Source organism: Periophthalmus magnuspinnatus, chromosome 12 (genome assembly GCF_009829125.3).
Source record: "Periophthalmus magnuspinnatus isolate fPerMag1 chromosome 12, fPerMag1.2.pri, whole genome shotgun sequence".
NCBI classification, from domain to species: domain Eukaryota; kingdom Metazoa; phylum Chordata; class Actinopteri; order Gobiiformes; family Gobiidae; genus Periophthalmus; species Periophthalmus magnuspinnatus.
This window is the reverse complement of record NC_047137.1, coordinates 6,325,224-6,341,979: the sequence shown is the minus strand read 5'-3', so window position 1 is coordinate 6,341,979 and position 16,756 is coordinate 6,325,224. Positions and strand designations below refer to the sequence as shown.

At 36.7% G+C, this 16,756-nt stretch overlaps 1 protein-coding gene across 2 annotated transcripts; it reads right to left on the bottom strand.

Annotated features, from left to right (window-relative positions):
• Nucleotides 1–1,420: 1,420 nt before the first annotated feature.
• Nucleotides 1,421–14,149, bottom strand: slc26a1 (solute carrier family 26 member 1). Of its 2 annotated transcripts, none has more exons than XM_055225624.1 (8): nt 13,997–14,149; nt 8,027–8,501; nt 6,729–6,926; nt 5,420–5,666; nt 4,462–4,693; nt 4,195–4,378; nt 3,651–3,938; nt 1,421–3,088 (listed from the first exon to the last, which is right to left on the bottom strand). In XM_055225624.1, exons 1-8 carry the CDS (start codon nt 14,014–14,016, stop codon nt 2,513–2,515), a joined length of 2,220 nt encoding a protein of 739 aa, XP_055081599.1. In that variant the 5' UTR covers nt 14,017–14,149; the 3' UTR covers nt 1,421–2,512. The 2 variants fall into 2 exon arrangements, with proteins under 2 accessions (XP_055081599.1, XP_033832213.1); XM_033976322.2 differs by lacking the exon at nt 13,997–14,149 and adding an exon at nt 12,331–12,403 and having other exon boundaries at nt 1,422–3,088.
• Between the last annotated feature and the right edge of the window lie 2,607 nt (nt 14,150–16,756).

Sequence of the window (16,756 nt, the reverse complement as noted above, 5' to 3'; positions counted from 1 at the left end):
TTTAATTGAAGTGAAAATGAGCGATGAATGAGCTACCCAAATCTCTTCATATTCTTAATGTCAGGATCATTGGGTTAAATGATGAGCCGAAAATTAACAACCAGGTGCTAAGTATAAACGTATTTTTCCTTTTATTTTAAATTCGGAATTGACATCAGGAATTACTTGATATGTTTTTTTTATTTTTATTTTTTTTTATTTTGTTTTTGACTGGAGTCTGGAGAGAAATGCTGGCACATGAAGTACTGACATGAAAAGTGTAATAATGCCTATGTAAAAATCTATTTTTAAATACCTCGGGACGAATAAAGAAGAATGCTGTACATAAATATCTGGAAAGTGTCTATTAATGGTTGAAGATTCTTTGAATGGATTTCTGTGGCTTTGTGACTTTAATGACTTAATTTAAACTATCTGTCATATATACAAACAGTTAAACTAAACACTGTTCTCACAGGATGTGTTGTCTTGCTTCGTTAAATTATAGTACATTACTTGCTTATTACACAGAGGCCTTGTGATGAGTCATCTGGTCAGACGTCAGTAGAGGTGGGTAGTACTCAGTTACACTTATTTGAGTTACTTGTATTTTTCAGAGTACTTTTTCTAGCAGCATCCTTTTATTTCTAAATGTGTAATATTTTATTGAAGTAATAGTACTTTTTAAGAGTGAATAAGTCTATAGGTTACAAAAGCTTTATGTTGACAATATGAAATGATTTGATTTGTTTTTGCACCGCTCCTTCATATTCAATTTTTTGTTTTTCCAATTACATTAATAAATTATAAATCAGATGCTATGTTCCAACAGTCACTCTTTTGAGTTACTCTTACATAGTAATAGTACTTTTCCCCAAATACTTTTTACTGATTACTAGTAATTTCTTGGACCACTCCTTTGTACTTCTACTTGAGTAATATTATTTATTACCCACCTCTGGAAGTCAGATTGCCATATGTCACATATGTTGGATTTAGACATTAGTAGCAATATTCTTCTGGTCAAGTGTTAACTGTGTCATGATTTTTTAAGTAGGAGGAAAGAGATGAAGAGATTTTTATGTAGTGTTTTGCCATTTGAACAACATTAAAGACTTTTTGGTAGCAATAGACCAGTGGTTCTTGAAATATTCACACCAATCACCACCTAAAATAATATTTGACTTTCTGAGTACCATCTAAACCCGGACTGTAAAAGGCTTAAATCAAGGCAAAACCTGGTCTATGAGACTTAACTAAGGACAAGTTAGTTCTAAGTGATGATTAACCCAAACAAAGGAGGACAAAAACATGAAAAGAGATGTCTTTAAAATGATAGTATGTAAGTAACAGTGTAACTAGAGTTCGTGTCGCGTTGAGGACACACAAGTGTTGCAACTCCGCTCTTCTTCAAGAGTCCAGAGAACGTATACGCTTCACTGCGCTTCACTGCCCCGCTATCACAGGGACAGGAAGAGAACAGCATGTGACAGGTCCAACATTATGACCTCTTCTAATAGGACTGTTGCAGCCAGCAGGTTAAAAAATGATTTGTAAAATGTTGGTGTAATCAATTTATTAAGAGTTCACGTGACTGAAAAAACTATAAAACAACATTTTTTCCTTTTCTTTACCTTGAAAAATTAACATATAAAAGTACAAATTTACAATCCTCGACCAGCCATTGCAATTGTGAATAATGCAGTTTGTTCCCTCTTGTAGAAATTTAAAAGGTTAATCCACACTAGGGTTGTCAAAAGTATCGAAAATCAGATACTAGTCTATACTAAAACTAGTATCAAAACTATAGAACACATTCTAATGTTTTGTATTGAGTATCAAGGCTTTTTATTAGTATTGAAATCAAGTTTGAAATGTTTGTATCTTGACAACACAAATGCTCACTAGAATAATGTAACACTATATGACCATGTAATGCCAACAATTACTATGTGCAATGAATCAGTAGATACTGCAGAGAACGAAATACTACTTCAGATTCTTGGATTACAGCCATTGTTTAAACAGAAGTACTGTCACTTTATTCCACTTATCTCAGTCTGAAACCACACGCATGTCAAGATGGAGGCAGAGAGAACAAAGCATCTGTTGTTTTTGATCACTTTATAAAAAATTACTTATATGTCCATAGCTCTTGGTCACTTGCTGTTCCTCAGGCTACAATCACTATCGACTATAGTTATAAAAACAAAAAAGTGCGATAATCTGTTTTGTTTTTTGCAAATAAACAGTTGTTTTTTTTTGTCCTTTTCATCTGTTAAGTTCACATAACGAAAAACGAACTAGTGCAGTGAACACATCTACAATAGCTCTAGACCTCTCTTTCCACCCCATTTGGAACCAAACACTAATACATGGTGTTTTTATAGCATTTCCCACTGTTCCTAGTCGTTTTTGGCGCCCCTTCTTCCCCCTCATTCTCGCCTTTAGTCCAGGTTAGCAGCTCTATTTGAAATGTGGTTGTGGGAGGAGTTTAGGTATTTAGTTTCACTTTTAACTTCAGGACAGGTTCCTACACCATAGAAGCAGCTGACTTGCTTTCTCCGTCTGCTGCTTTACATGCCAAAGCGTATTCCACTGCAGTGTGCACAGTATGGAACAAAAACTGACCGATGTGCAGGTTGTTTTTCCCAAAGAACTCTCCCTTTTGTAGCATGTCTATGACTGAAGTATTACAGCTGGCCAGATACACACAGACCCCAATATCTTTGTACTCTTTGACCACTGTTTTAAGTGTTGCCATGCCAGATGAGTCTATAAACGGGATGGCAGAGCAGTCCAGGACTATCGAGTGGAAGTCCAACTCGCTCTGAATAAGCCCGACCACCACCTCCCCGTTGGTTTTATCGTCACTGGCTTGCTTGGCGGACATTTTTGCTTTTTTCTGTTCTTTTGTTCGCCTGGTCAGCTCCAAGAATGGTTCGACTCCCACGCGTTTGTACAGGGCTTTGAGGAAGGCGTCTTTGTTGGCGTAGTACAGAGGAGCCTGGTAGCGGAACACATGCACTCGGGCAGGGGGCAGAAGGTTTTTGTATTCATCCACATCCTCGTAAACGTCGGAGTCGCTGGCCCGTCCCAAAAGTGAGACCTGAGTAGACATGAACAGTTGATGTCTAAAGCACTACTGCCAAAATGATACTCAGTAACATTTGTATATTAAATCTATCCATTTGATAAGGCACTGACACAAAAAGCTAAAAATTAAAAGAAGGAATTTGGGAATTTCCTGAATAGTTTTAGAATGGTATTTCTTCTACTTTATGAACACATCACAGCTTGCATCACATATCACCATAAAATGATGACACCTAAATGATGTGGAGATGATAAAGGAAACAGGTTTTTATTGTTGACTGCTATAAAATAGTACCCAACATATTGCACTCTAAATCTAAGCTTGACTTAATGTTGTGAATGGACAGTTTGCTGAATGACCCTCCCTACTTTCTCAGTGAGCCTTTAGTGAAGCTAAAGATCTATATCTATCTATCTATATAGAGACTAAAAGTAAAATTCCAGGTTCTTTCTATGGAAAAAAATAGTTTGTTGCCAGTTATGTCTCTAGGATGGTGAAACAATTTACAGTGATAATGTTTTGAAGTGGTAGAGCGCCTGTCTTCATAGATATACTTCTGCACATTGTGACTCACCTTAGGGTTCTGAGTCTTGTAGATGACCAAAATCATGGAAAAGACAATGCCCACCAGAAGACCCAACTCCACACTGATGAGTGCTGTGGCTGCCATGGCAACAAGCCAAACAACAGTATCCTCCCGACTAGCTCTCCACTTTGCTGGGACATCCTTGAATTTCCTTAGCGCCCCCCGCAGGCTGACAATGATAATAGATGCCAGGACACACTTCTGAAGAGCGTAGAAGAAGGGGGCAAAGAACAGGAGGACCAGAAGGACAACCAAGGCACTGATGAGACTGGAGACCTGATAGAGAAATCGTACATTAACATTTCTCATTGAAAAACTGGGTGATATTTTTATCATTTTATCTAGCTACAGGATACAGTAGCAGTAATTAAGGAAGATTGTATCTGAAGTCAATACTTTAGTTACAATCCAATTTATGGCTCATTAAATCAATTCTCAGTTTTGTTTTTCAGATCTAAATGATTGTTATAGTGTATCCAGTTTGGTTAGACAAGTAATCTTTGTTTTCCCAGTTTAGTGAGCTGAAGTCCACCTGTGTCTGACAGCCAGTGGAGTCCTTGACCATGGTTTTGGCCAGTGCAGCACTGGTCGTGAAGCAGTGAAAGAAAGAGGGGATGATGTTGCAGAAGCCGATCGCCAGCATCTCTTGATTTGGTCGCACCGAGTAGCAATGTTTCTTCGCCATCATCTCAGACAGTGACACAGTGAAGGCAAAGCTTGAGAAGCAAACAAAACATAGAAAATAGTTCATTCAAGAAAATTTAAAATATTGAAATAAGAAAGAAGTTGTGTGAGTTACCTGATAACAGAAAGTGGAATGGCATCCAGTGCGACTTGTGACATAATGTTTAAGCTGGGTGCTTTGGGCGGGATGAAGCCTGTGGGGATGTGCCCGGAAATACTGGAGCTGTATTTACCATTCAGGTCTCCAAAATGGCTGGCCAGAGTCGCAGCTGCCACGACCACTAACTCAGTGGGCAGAGGGATCTTCAGGCGGTCTTTGTAACGGTCTTGGAGCTCTTTACCAGCCACTAGAAAAAAAGATGGTGTGTAGTTATAAAACATAACATTTGTTATGGTAATAAATCTTTGAACAGTTTAAGTTAAACAGATTATCTTTTTATGAGCTGTTCAGTTCTGATGACTTAGTACATATTTATGTTTTTTATATTGTTGTGATAGGTTGTAAATTGTTAACACTAAGCTGGGAGTACCAGTTGCCACACTGGGGGCAGCAGTGGCTCGAATGCAAATGTTGAGGTACCCTTAGGCAAGACACTTCACCCACAATGCCTATTATGTGTGTACATGTGTATGTGTTGGTCAGAGGGGCCGGTGGCATAGATTGGCAGCCTCGCTTTCATTAAGTCTCTCCCAGGGTAGCCGTGGCTACAATAGTAGCTCACCACAACCGAATTTGGAGTGAATGAATGCACTGTGAAGCCGTTTTGAGTGTCCAAAAAAGTGCTATATAAATCAAATGCATAATTCATAATTCTTATAAACAATTTATGAAAATATGTATTATGTATTATGAAAGGTCACTCCTTTGGTGGGTGTAAGATACTTGGCCAAGATGCCCTGAGACATGGCTGTCATCTTGCTCCAACGAGCTCAGCTTCCACCATTTCCACAATTAAATGATATTCACTAGTTTGGGAAGATTTTGAACTGGCCTCTTTACCTGAGCCACTGTCACCCCACTCAGCCTATGTTGCACCCCCTCCAAAAAAAACCCCGAAACAAAACAATTTTACCTAGAACAGAGATACATATGGCACTGGTGATGAGGTCGCAGAAGTTGGTATTGTGAATATTTGCAAAGATGTTGAACCATGTGACCACCACCACACCGGGACCTTGGTGCCGTGGAATCTTCAGCCCTACGAGGTACTTAGCCTGGACAGTCAGGATAGTGAACGAGGCCCCTGTGGCAAACCCATCCAACATCGGAGCAGAAAGGTAAACAGAAACGAAGCCTAGGCGGAACACTGCCATTAGCACCTGGGACAGTGGAAATATACACTTTAGTTTATGTCTGAATGATTTGTTATGTAACTGCAATATCATTCATTAAATGTACATATATAATCTCCCTTTATTTATGTGGAGTACTTTGAGAGCCTGAAATTAACAGCATTTTCTATACAGATATTTAATTAGAAAGATATCTTTACAAACAGTAGTCCATTTAAAGGGCCTATAATGAGCAAATTTTTAAATCTATGTTGTATCTTCATCAAAAACATACCTGGAGTTGTGTTTTGTTTCTTTCACACATGTTTAACACAGAAACCTGCATATTTAGGCTGAGTTCTACTCTCAAACAGAAAACACTTTCACCTTGTGATGTCATGTGGTAAAACAGGAAGTGCTCTACTGTGTTTTGAAACTCCATTCACCTTCACTAGAATCATTTGGATAATTTAACCCCTTTAATAGCCAATCTCTGCTGAACAAAACGTAAAAGGTACCGCTTCATGACATCACAAGGTGGAAGAGAGCATTTTTATCTAACACAGGATTAATCAAACGTGTGAATAAAACAAAACACACTCCGGGTATGTTTTTGAGGAGGTAATGCTATAACATGGCTTAAAGCTCATAAGAATCCATTTTGTGTAACATAGGAACTTTAAATTGTAATGTGTCAGTGTACATGGGCTCTAAACTGTATGTAAAAAACATCAGACACAGTAAGTTGCATAACCAATTTTACTATTTTTGATGTGGTAACACAAGGTCTTCATTTGTTATTTTATAATTTCTAACTTTGTTTTATAATTAGAGTCATATTTTCGATAAGACAGCCATGTAATCATTGTCTGGCAGAATAATATCTCTTTATTTTTTTATACAGAGGGTTATGGGGCTGGTCTCCATGCTCTCTGACAAGTCCCGAGCCAGAATCAAACATGATCGCAGCCATAGTTGTTTTGATACAGACAAACCATGCATGTCCCTGATTGGCTAATTCACCAGTCAATTATTCCCATCTGAACTCAAGGAAATTCACCAGAGACCAGACTTACATCTTCATGAAGTATTGGAGAACAATGTTTTTACCTGATAAATTCCTGCCAGACATGTCAGTGACGTAGCCACCAGAATAGCATAGGTCTCTTTCTCAAACTCCACCCCGAAGAGCTCAATAGTTTTCGTGGTCAAGTTAACATCCAGTGTACCATTGAACAGGCCCAGTTTGGATATTTTGGAGTCTTCACTGGTGTCAAAGCCAGCTTTGAACACCTCCCTGTCCACCACCTGTAGGGACACATTAAGAGACATCATTATTTAATATAGCAACGATTATTTTAAGCAATATTTCACATGCACTGTAAACAGGAAGAGAGAAGTTAATCAAAATAGAGAGTTCAATGGCCAAATCAATAGTAGTACAATGATCTTGCCAGCCAAAAATACCAAACTTTAAACCACCTAACTTAAATGTAACTTAAATTAAATCTAGACAAAACTACTCGAATCAAGACTAATATCCTGAGTTCAAGTCAATTTAACTCATGTTGACAGTATCTTTTGCAAAGTAAAAATCGGCACCAAACTCTGCACTAAAAAAAATATTTTTTTCATTATAATAAATTTGTTCGAGTGCATCAATGTATGTAGCTTCCTAGCATAAAGTCACTCCTGAATCTTCAAAGACATCCACACTGTACAAGCTATTTGGGTCAAACAATCATCATCTGAAGCTTTCAAACCTGATAACTTGGTGCTAAAAGTATTTGCTCACAAACAGCTGTTTTTTGTTTTTTTTGGGGAGTTCTTTTGGAGCTGCAAGCCCTCTCAGAATAAGGATTCAAGTTTTTATACATTTTCATTGCAATAAACACAACCCAAATAAAAATAAATAAAAAATATATTTTAGTTTATTTGTCGACTAAAAAGTTACATACTGTGGCTTTAAGTACAAATTTGGCACTACTATTTGTTCTTGTAATAGAGTTCAATTTTGACCAGGTAATAAACTTTTACTTTTCAGTAGTTTTTCCATCACTGGAAATACTTCCAAAACTCTAAACCTATGAACTACTTAAATTAAATCATTGTCAAAACCATTAAGATATCCTGAATCTAAGTAATTTAAACAAATTTTGATATTATGTTTTGTAACACAAAACAGTAACAATTATAATTTTTCCATTACAATAATGTTGTGTTTGGATATATCAGTGTATGCTGCTTCCTGGTATAAAGTCACATAATACTGAATCTTCAATGGCATCCTCACAGCACAAATAAACTAGTATTTGGCTCAAACTATCATCACTTGAAGCTTTCGCATTTGTTTATTTTGGGTTTTAAAACTGTCTGTGCATTTGAGCTGAAACTATAATTTACATTACCTGTCCAACCAGTAGGCTCATGAGGCTGAAGATCCCTACTGACACATGTCTAGAAGTGCCCATGAGGAAATAGATGATGTTGCTGTAAAATGACGTGTACAGACCATAAATGGGGTCAACTCCAGCCAGCAGGCAGTAGGCAATGGCTTGTGGTACCAGGATAATTCCCACTATGAGACCAGACATGATATCACCCCACATGTATTCTTTGAGCTTGTACTTAGGCAGCCAGCGCACCACCGGGAAGAAGCCAGTGAGGGTGGAGCGGACCTTGGGCATGGAACAATCGACTCCATGTTTCATTTTGGATTTAAGCAGGGTGATGGCTGATGAGCGCTGGCGAAGACGGCGTTCCAATAAGGGCGGCGGAGAGGGTGGAGTGGCAGAGGAGCTCTTGGGATGGTCCTCGTCCATGGCTCTGGGGAGGGTGTAGTGGTATGGAGGTGGTGGGAGGATGAGGTGGTCAACTGTGTTCCTGGAAAGAACAAATGATATGTGAGAATTATTATATTCATTATTAGAAATAGAAGATATATTGATTGGCTGATATATCGGGGAGTCTCAGCTTTACATCTGCAGCACATGATATTTTGTTTTGGCCGACTTGTTGCCTAAAGAGTTCACATGAAGCTTTATTTTAACACTTTAATGTGAAGAGATAGCTGCACAAAAAATAACTACACGGCTCTCTTAAAGGTTTGTGGTAAAAAAAAAAAAGGGCTTTAGGTGGGTTTGTACATATATTAAACCACATAATTTGGGGAAAATAATCAAAATTTTAAAAATATTGCTTATCTTACTGGCCATCGGTTGCTCTGGATTAGCATCAGTATCGGCCACGGAAAAACCCCACAGTGGTTGGTATTGACAACGTCATCAGGTGGCAGTAAAAGTGTCGGTGGTAGTAGGAAACCAAAATATTTCAGCTTCATATTGTTTATGCAACGTTGGTAGGCTCATTTTAAACTAACTAAACTGACAAAAATAAGACTAAACAGGCATTAGACCTCTTGCATCTTTGATAGCATAAAGAAAACATGTTATGCTTTTGTGAGTTATTTAATATTAACCTTTATTATGCAGATTTTTATTTTCAGTTTTGTTAATTGTAAACATCAATATTGATCTAAAACAGCTTAATAATAGAAACAGGTCCATTGACTTCCCATTCAAAACTGCACAACTGAAAGACCTGCCTCTTCATACTGGCATTTCATTGTAGCAAACTGTGTTTTTATTGTTGAAAAATAATTTTACCCTACATGTAGGACCCAACTTAGAGTCTGAATATTTTCACACAATCGCAAATAAGTAGAGAAATGGGTGGAAATAGGAGGTAGGTAAAACAGACATTTTCTGTGCAAAAGCTGCAAATACAGGAAAATACAGGATTACAAACAAGCAGGAATGAGTAAATGAAGGAACACCATTTTAAAAGGATTAGAATCTCAAAAGTTGATTTTACATAATATACCTATAAAATAAAGATGAAAGTTTGTGAATATGTACACATATGTACAATGTATGCATATGTACAAAGTATTGTATTTTAAAAATGGCCAGTTGTCATGTTCTATATCACAGAAAACATCCAATTACATGCTGTATAACACTTAAATATTACAGTAAATCATGTAAACAAGATTTTTTTAGGACACAGGGCTACTTCTGACAATAAATTGGATTCTAACACACATTTGTGGCTTTAAAAGAGCCTTTGTTAGCCTAATATCAATTCTGATGACACAAATTTGTTCAGTACTAAAATTAATCTAATTTCCCTTCACAGCCTTCGGTACAAAATTCATTTAAGTCTGTTTATGGTTTTCTTAACCAAAACAGCAGTATGTAAACTGTTTATATTGCCTCTAGGTACCAGTCGTAATACATTTATCTCACTAGGACGCTTTAAATGGAATTAATATGATTGACTAAGCTTCAGGAGCAGGACCACACCTCAACGCCTCGGGGAGAGGGGGGGCTAAGTGCCTGAGACAGAGCCCTTATTCTGAGTCTCTTCATAGCCTCAAAATCCATTCATACCGTCAATAAATATCTTTATTTTATATCATTTGTGTGACTTGATCCTTCTAGTGAATGTAATTTTCAGCAACAAATGTTCAAAACAATGTGAGATGTCTGTGTAATCCCTCAGTCGTCCAGGTCTGATCCATAGTAAAAGCAAAAAGTAAAATCTGTCAACTGGACAAAAAGTTGTGAGGAACTAAAGAATGAGCAGGGAAACGTCTTCACTCCTACAACACTGACATCAATGTTTTTTCCCTCCTAGGTAACAGTAGCAAGTGTGTATCCTGGTGATAACCTCTTCACATTATCCATAAAACAGTCCAGCAGCTGCATATCAGCCCTAACATCTACAGTGTCATGTGGTGTGATTGGGACTTCCTGTAGTGGGGCTTGTCTGAGTCTGTTCAACTCAATACATAGGAATTTACTGCACAAAAAATATCAACAATCTTAACATACATAGCTGTAACATATATGGACATCGTCACTGTTTTGATTATAAAATAAGTGTACCTCCTGAAGAGAATGCACATGTAGTAGTTTAACAAAGAAATACTGCTGTAAATAGATTAGTATATGGTAATTATAGAATATCATGGGCAATAAATCGGGATATTATCGTGAGCCATGTATCAAATCGTGAGGAACCCTGTAATTCCCAACTCAACTGTTGAGCATGCAGTTTTTACTTAAATGATCAACCAATTAAAGGAACTAAAGGTGCACTACAACCTTTAGTTCCTTTAATTGGTTGATCATTTAAGATGAAACTTGCAACCCAAATGAGATGCTAGAGTCATGTGAAGTTCATTCAGATTTTAGATTGGATAATAATCTTGTTAACCAAAACACCAAATTAAAACATAAACCACTTTGCCATTGTGTTAAATATTTTTGTAATAAAAAATAACTCAGCATTACATCTGTTATTAGTAGGAGCTATATTTGAACACGTTTACCTCATATCTGGGGGCACACATAGATCATGTGGAATTGAAAATGAAAATATTACGTACAGTTCCTTTATACCATGAGTCGAAAATTTCAGCAATACAATGAAACTACTACTAGAAACTCAAACTACAAACTAAATAAACTTAAAAAAAAGAAAAAAATCAAGTCTAAAATTCTGAATTAAAATTTTTTTGCAAACTTTTTTTGCAGCATGGCACATACAGCAATGTCAATAGAGTTTTAACTGAAAGCCACAAACATAAATAAACGTGGAACTAAAGTAGGTGACAATTAGAGAACGTAAACAGGACAGTCAGTCTATATGCAAATAGAGTTTCTCCTCTTGCAGAGTTATCACTTTAGAAGATAAAAGTACATTAAAGAGCCGCTGAAACCAAAACCTAACCATTACTATAACATCAGATCTGAAAAGTGCAAAACAATTGATTAGATCCTGTGACCAATCAATGATTTGGTCTTTAATCATGTTGTACAATAGCAGGGCGTAATGTAGTAAGGTGTCCAACAGGGTTACTCGGAGAATGGCTTAGCTTTTATGTGTGACTGCTCACTAAATCAATCAGTGGGGGAACTTTTTTGTTATTTTCAGTTTTTTTAGGTAACATTATCTAATTCTTAAAGTTTGGAGAGACAAAAGGTCTTGTCTTAATCTAACCTGTAATACTGTAATCTCTAAATGACCAGACGTAAACCAAAAGTAACTCACATTTTAAATCTTGTTGATATCTAAACACATGAAACTAACTTTTCACAACACTGTCAATGTTTGTCTATATCTAAATCATAGATCATTCATTCACCAATTGGTAATCTTGTAATAGGTTAAATGAGGTGAAAGCCTATCCCTGTCTGTGGAATTTCTTATCCTAATATTTTCCTCTCAATACAAATGTAAACAGGATTATATTAACAAATATACATTTAAAGAAAAAAATTCTAACACAAACATTTGCCAAAGTCTATTCCAGATTCATAGATAAAGGTGCACCGATTAAGAACAGATTTTATAACACAAGATAATTGCATCTGAAGACTACAGGTTGATTATTTACCTTTCAATGAACATAATATAACTTTTAACAAGGCTCACAGTTCAAATCCACCTATACAACTAAAGCAGAGACTTTAGGACGCTAGATTCTTAACCCTTCATTCAGCCATTAAAAACTAGAAGCTGTTCCACCTCGCATTCATTGACTTGTTAATGTTGTTTTAGCTAATGTATCTCTGTGGACATTTCCATCCAGTCCCAGGAAAGACAGTATTTTAAAAGCACAAAGCAATGCAAAAATATTCCTCACCTGCAGAGTCAATGGCTTGGACACAACAGAAGCTCTGAGTAAACTGCCCTGAGCTGTTATCTGCTCCCTGTCTGAAGTCATATGAACTCTAAGTAGATGGGCTAGTGAATAAATAGTCAGAAAGAGGTGCTTCCTATTGGCCCAGATTTTGGAAGTGGGCAGGACATTCATTTTTAATACAATATGTATCTTACCTGACATATAGTTAGTTTAGATGCACATCAGTGTAATCCATTGTATATAGTATAGAGTTGTAACAGTTATTCAGAATAATCAGAACTCGTTGACTACTGACATAATTGGTATTGTCTGTTCTATTGACTGTTATCGTTATCTGTACAATACAAAACTCTAAAATACATGCCAAAAGATGTATTTTACATTGATATTACAAGGCAGCAGAGTGACAGAGTGTATTCAAATAGAGTATCTAGGTATGGGAACGCAACATATGTGAGAGAGGGCGGCCCTTTAGGTTAAACCCAGTCATTTTTTACTGGGTGTTTTTATCTTCCAAGGGAGACTCATTAACCTGTTCAAATGTGTGCAAGCAGATTAAGATAAAGTAAAAGTCATCAGCTATAAGGCTGACATACTCGAGTGAAAATGATGTGGGAGAGAGTGATTGGTGACTGGTGTTTATATTTTTATTGTATTTATATTCAGTTTCTTTGGTTTGTTTTACAATTTAATTCAAATTCTGATTTCATGTGTAAAATTTACTTTTGGGTGTTTTTGCTAAAAGGATCAAACAAAGGTTCAACCTGAGCAGACATCATATTGTCAATACAGTAGCTGAATTTTATCTTTGAATCTTGAACAACTATGGTAGCAGTATGTGTTGTACGTTGTATGCCCTAGTCTGGTTTGTTATCTAACAATAAATTATTTATTAGTGCGTTTTATAGCAACTGAAAATACTTCAACACTACTTTCACTTAACGGCTTGGCGTAGTCCTTTATCTGACTATTTAATACAAATTAGAAAAGACTTGCCATTTCTGATTTATGAATAAAAGTTCTGCCAGACAAAAGCATGTCTGTACATTTGCAAGTGGGTGGATTTGACACTATAAGCATTATACACTGTGCTCAAAGACTGCTTTGTCCGAGTTCGTTTCTGAGACAGAACAAGGTCTGTAATACAGATAGAGTGGCCAGTATAAGTAAGGCTCGAACCAACAGTTAATCAAATAATCAAACAATAAATTCTATAGTACACTGAAAGATTTTAAATACTGTATTAACCATATAAAGGTAAAAATATGTCGACTGAATGCAACAAGTTAGACAGTAATTATGAATGAGATGAATATTATTGATACACATCACAAATAGTTTCTTCTTTTTTTCTGCTTTGATTTGATAATGCAGCTGTCTTTATTATAACAACTTTTGGCATGTGTTATAGAGTTTATTATAATACCATGTAACAACTAAGAATTATTAAAATGAGCAATGATTATTTTAACAGTCAATTAGTCACAATTATTCTGATGAATCACTGCCGCCCTAATATTAAGAGCATCATAACTACATAGCTACAATCGCTCTATGGGATTACTTCTCCTTTAAACGCACAGGCAGCCTCCATCTGTTAGCATGACTGGCCCACATTTAAAATTCCTCCCACCTGATGAACAAAACAAAAAGTCTGCTCACTCACCCATACACAACCATCACCATCAGGGGGTCCGGGAGGAGGCACCACTGGCCACCCCACTCTGACCATTACCTGCCCAGACATCGGCATTCTAGCCCCGGGTCTCTGCTCCACATTGACAGTGATGCTGTCTGACGGCTTCCGGCTTCCTCCCGCAAAGCATCATGGGAGAAGCTTTGTCTGTGGCTGGTCCCTGCTGGGAGACGGAGCAGAATAGGACAGGAAGGGGAGGGGGGGTGAGAGACCAGAGAGGAGGGGGCAGATGGTTGCCTTGGTTACGTGGGTAGTGCAGTGTGCTTTTGGTTTTCAATCATGCATTTTGTTATAGTAGGGTCCTTCATTTAAGGCAGTGGTTCTCAAATAGGGGGGTGCGTTGAGATGCCAGGGGGGGCACGTATGACTCTGCGTATGACACTGTAGTACTGTACACCGCACGTACGCAGCAAAGAGCAGGAGAGAGCGAACAGATCGTGACACAGGACAGTGAACAAGAAACACTTTTGCTAAAGAGTCACTATGGAAAACATTTTAACAGGGATGAAAAGAAAGGCGGAGATAGACGGAGGTAATGAGACGCACGAAAGTCACCTAAAAAGTAAGACGAGGAAGTCTGATGAAGTGTATTTAGCACTTGGCTTCACCATGACTCCGGTGGGACACGAGGACAGACCGGTGTCTGCTGTGTCTGAAAATGTTGGCAGCGGACAGTATGAAGCCAAATAAGTTAAGGCGCCACCTCATTACACCTCAGTCACACTGATAAGACACTGGAGTTTTCTCAGCGTAAATGTGCCAAATATTGCCAACAATCATCCCGCTTTGTGAATGTCACTTAAACCAGCGAGCACTGTTAGCATCATATAAGGTGGCGTACCAAATTGCTAAATTACTTGTTTTAATTTGATATTTATTTAATTGTAATGTATTATTTTGATATTTATTTAATTTTAATTTATTCATTTGATGTTTATTTAATTTTATTTTTTTATTTGATATTTAATTAAATTTCATTATATCATTTCATGTATTTTATTTTTTCAGTATCAAATGGTTCAATCAGTTGTTTCAACAATATGTATAGTTCAAATAAGGATAAAATAAAAAATTTCGCGCGGGGGGGGAGGCACGAAATTTTTTCTTCTTTATAGGGGGGGCATGATAGAAAATAATTGACAAGCACTGATTTAAGGTGTGAAGAAGATCATGAAAACCATTTGACTACGTTCAAAAATACTGTAGCTGTTCTTCCTGTAGCCTATATATAAAAAAGGTACAAAATATTTCTGGCATTTTGTTAGGGTATAATAAGTTGCATTTAGGAATGGGTAATATATATCGGTTTGAATATTGGTATTGGTGATATCAGAAAGATCCCAGATATCGGAATGGGTCAGATATTCCAAAGTGCTGATATTTTTCCTAAGCTGCCCAAGTCTGTGTGCACCAATGTGTTATTCTCAGTTTGTGTTCAGTGCATCAGATTTGAACAATCTAATGAGTTACAATGGAAATAAAAAAGAAATTAGGCTAAGGACAGGGCTGTAGGTTTTGTTTTATTATGATTATTATGATTATTATTATTATTATTAGTAATTATTAAGTTAATTTGTGAACTTTACCATAACAATGACAAATATCGGATATCAGTATTGGCTCCAACTAGTATTAATGTTTTAAATAATATAAACAGCAGGTATGTTTTTCATGAGGGAATGTCACAAACAACCCAAACACCTTCAGGTAGTAGTAGTAACTCTGCCTATCTTTGTTTACCATTACGTGTTTGCTGATATGCCCATGTCAACATAATCTAGGAAACAAAATATTGGAAAGTTAAGCCATCTCCTCTATCTACTCATTAACCCCACAAGTTGATAGTAAACTGCCCGTTTGCCTATGGAATGTAAATGTGTAACAAAAACAATGGAAAAGGGATCATCTTGTGTTTACCCTTAAAGATAGGTGACTCTTGCATCTCTTGACCCGGTGCAAGCTGTTGTTGTGTCCTTGGGCAAGACACTTCATTCACATTGCCCTAGCTAAGAGGAAGGGCATTGTGAATTATTTATCTGTAGTTGTCCCATAATAGCGTGACCTAAAGGGGAGAAAAAAAAAGTAAAACTTTGTTCTAAAATTGCTCATCACCTTATGCTACTAGACTTTTTTGTAATAGCCTAACTATTAAATGTTTCCCAGTTAAACAATTATTGAACAGGCCTACATGTCAATAACAAACCAAACCCACGCTGATTAAGCAACAAAATGATCCTTTTTGATCTGAAGCCAAAAAGTGTGGACTTCAGAAAGATTAAAATAAGCATCATAGCAACCTACATCCCATGTATCATTCACTGAGTCTCAGAAAGTGATGGGAAGGATACTTTGAAAATGTATTTAGTTACAGAATACGGAATGCATTTTGTAACATATTCTGTTACATGATCCAATCAGAGTACTATTCTGAATACTGCATTATGTTATAGTGGGATATAAAATATGACATATAATTACAAACGCCTTTAATATTGTTACACTGTTTGTTATGCATTCATTTATGATTAATTTGATTAACGTGTTTGGTTTTTTTTCCTCTTTTTTTCTCACCAATACCGTGCAGTTCAAAAGCAAAATTGCATGATGGAATACCGCCATGTATTGCCTTTAATTTAGGAAAGTAACCGCTTTACCACCAAATGAAAGAGTAAATGTACCAGAATACAGTTACTCAAAGTGAGTATTCTGAGTATTCTGATTAGTATTTTG

What these genes read in the sequence shown, in the direction of transcription:
- slc26a1 (XM_055225624.1), bottom strand. Translation starts at nt 14,016, where the DNA reads ATGGTGATGGTTGTGTATGG. An exon ending in GTCTGGCAGGAATTTATCAG is followed by an intron (nt 5,667 to 6,728) that starts GTAAAAACATTG and finishes CCACTGTCCCAG; the next exon opens with GTGCTAATGGCAGTGTTCCG. An exon ending in CATATGTATCTCTGTTCTAG is followed by an intron (nt 4,694 to 5,419) that starts GTAAAATTGTTT and finishes CTTTTTTTCTAG; the next exon opens with TGGCTGGTAAAGAGCTCCAA.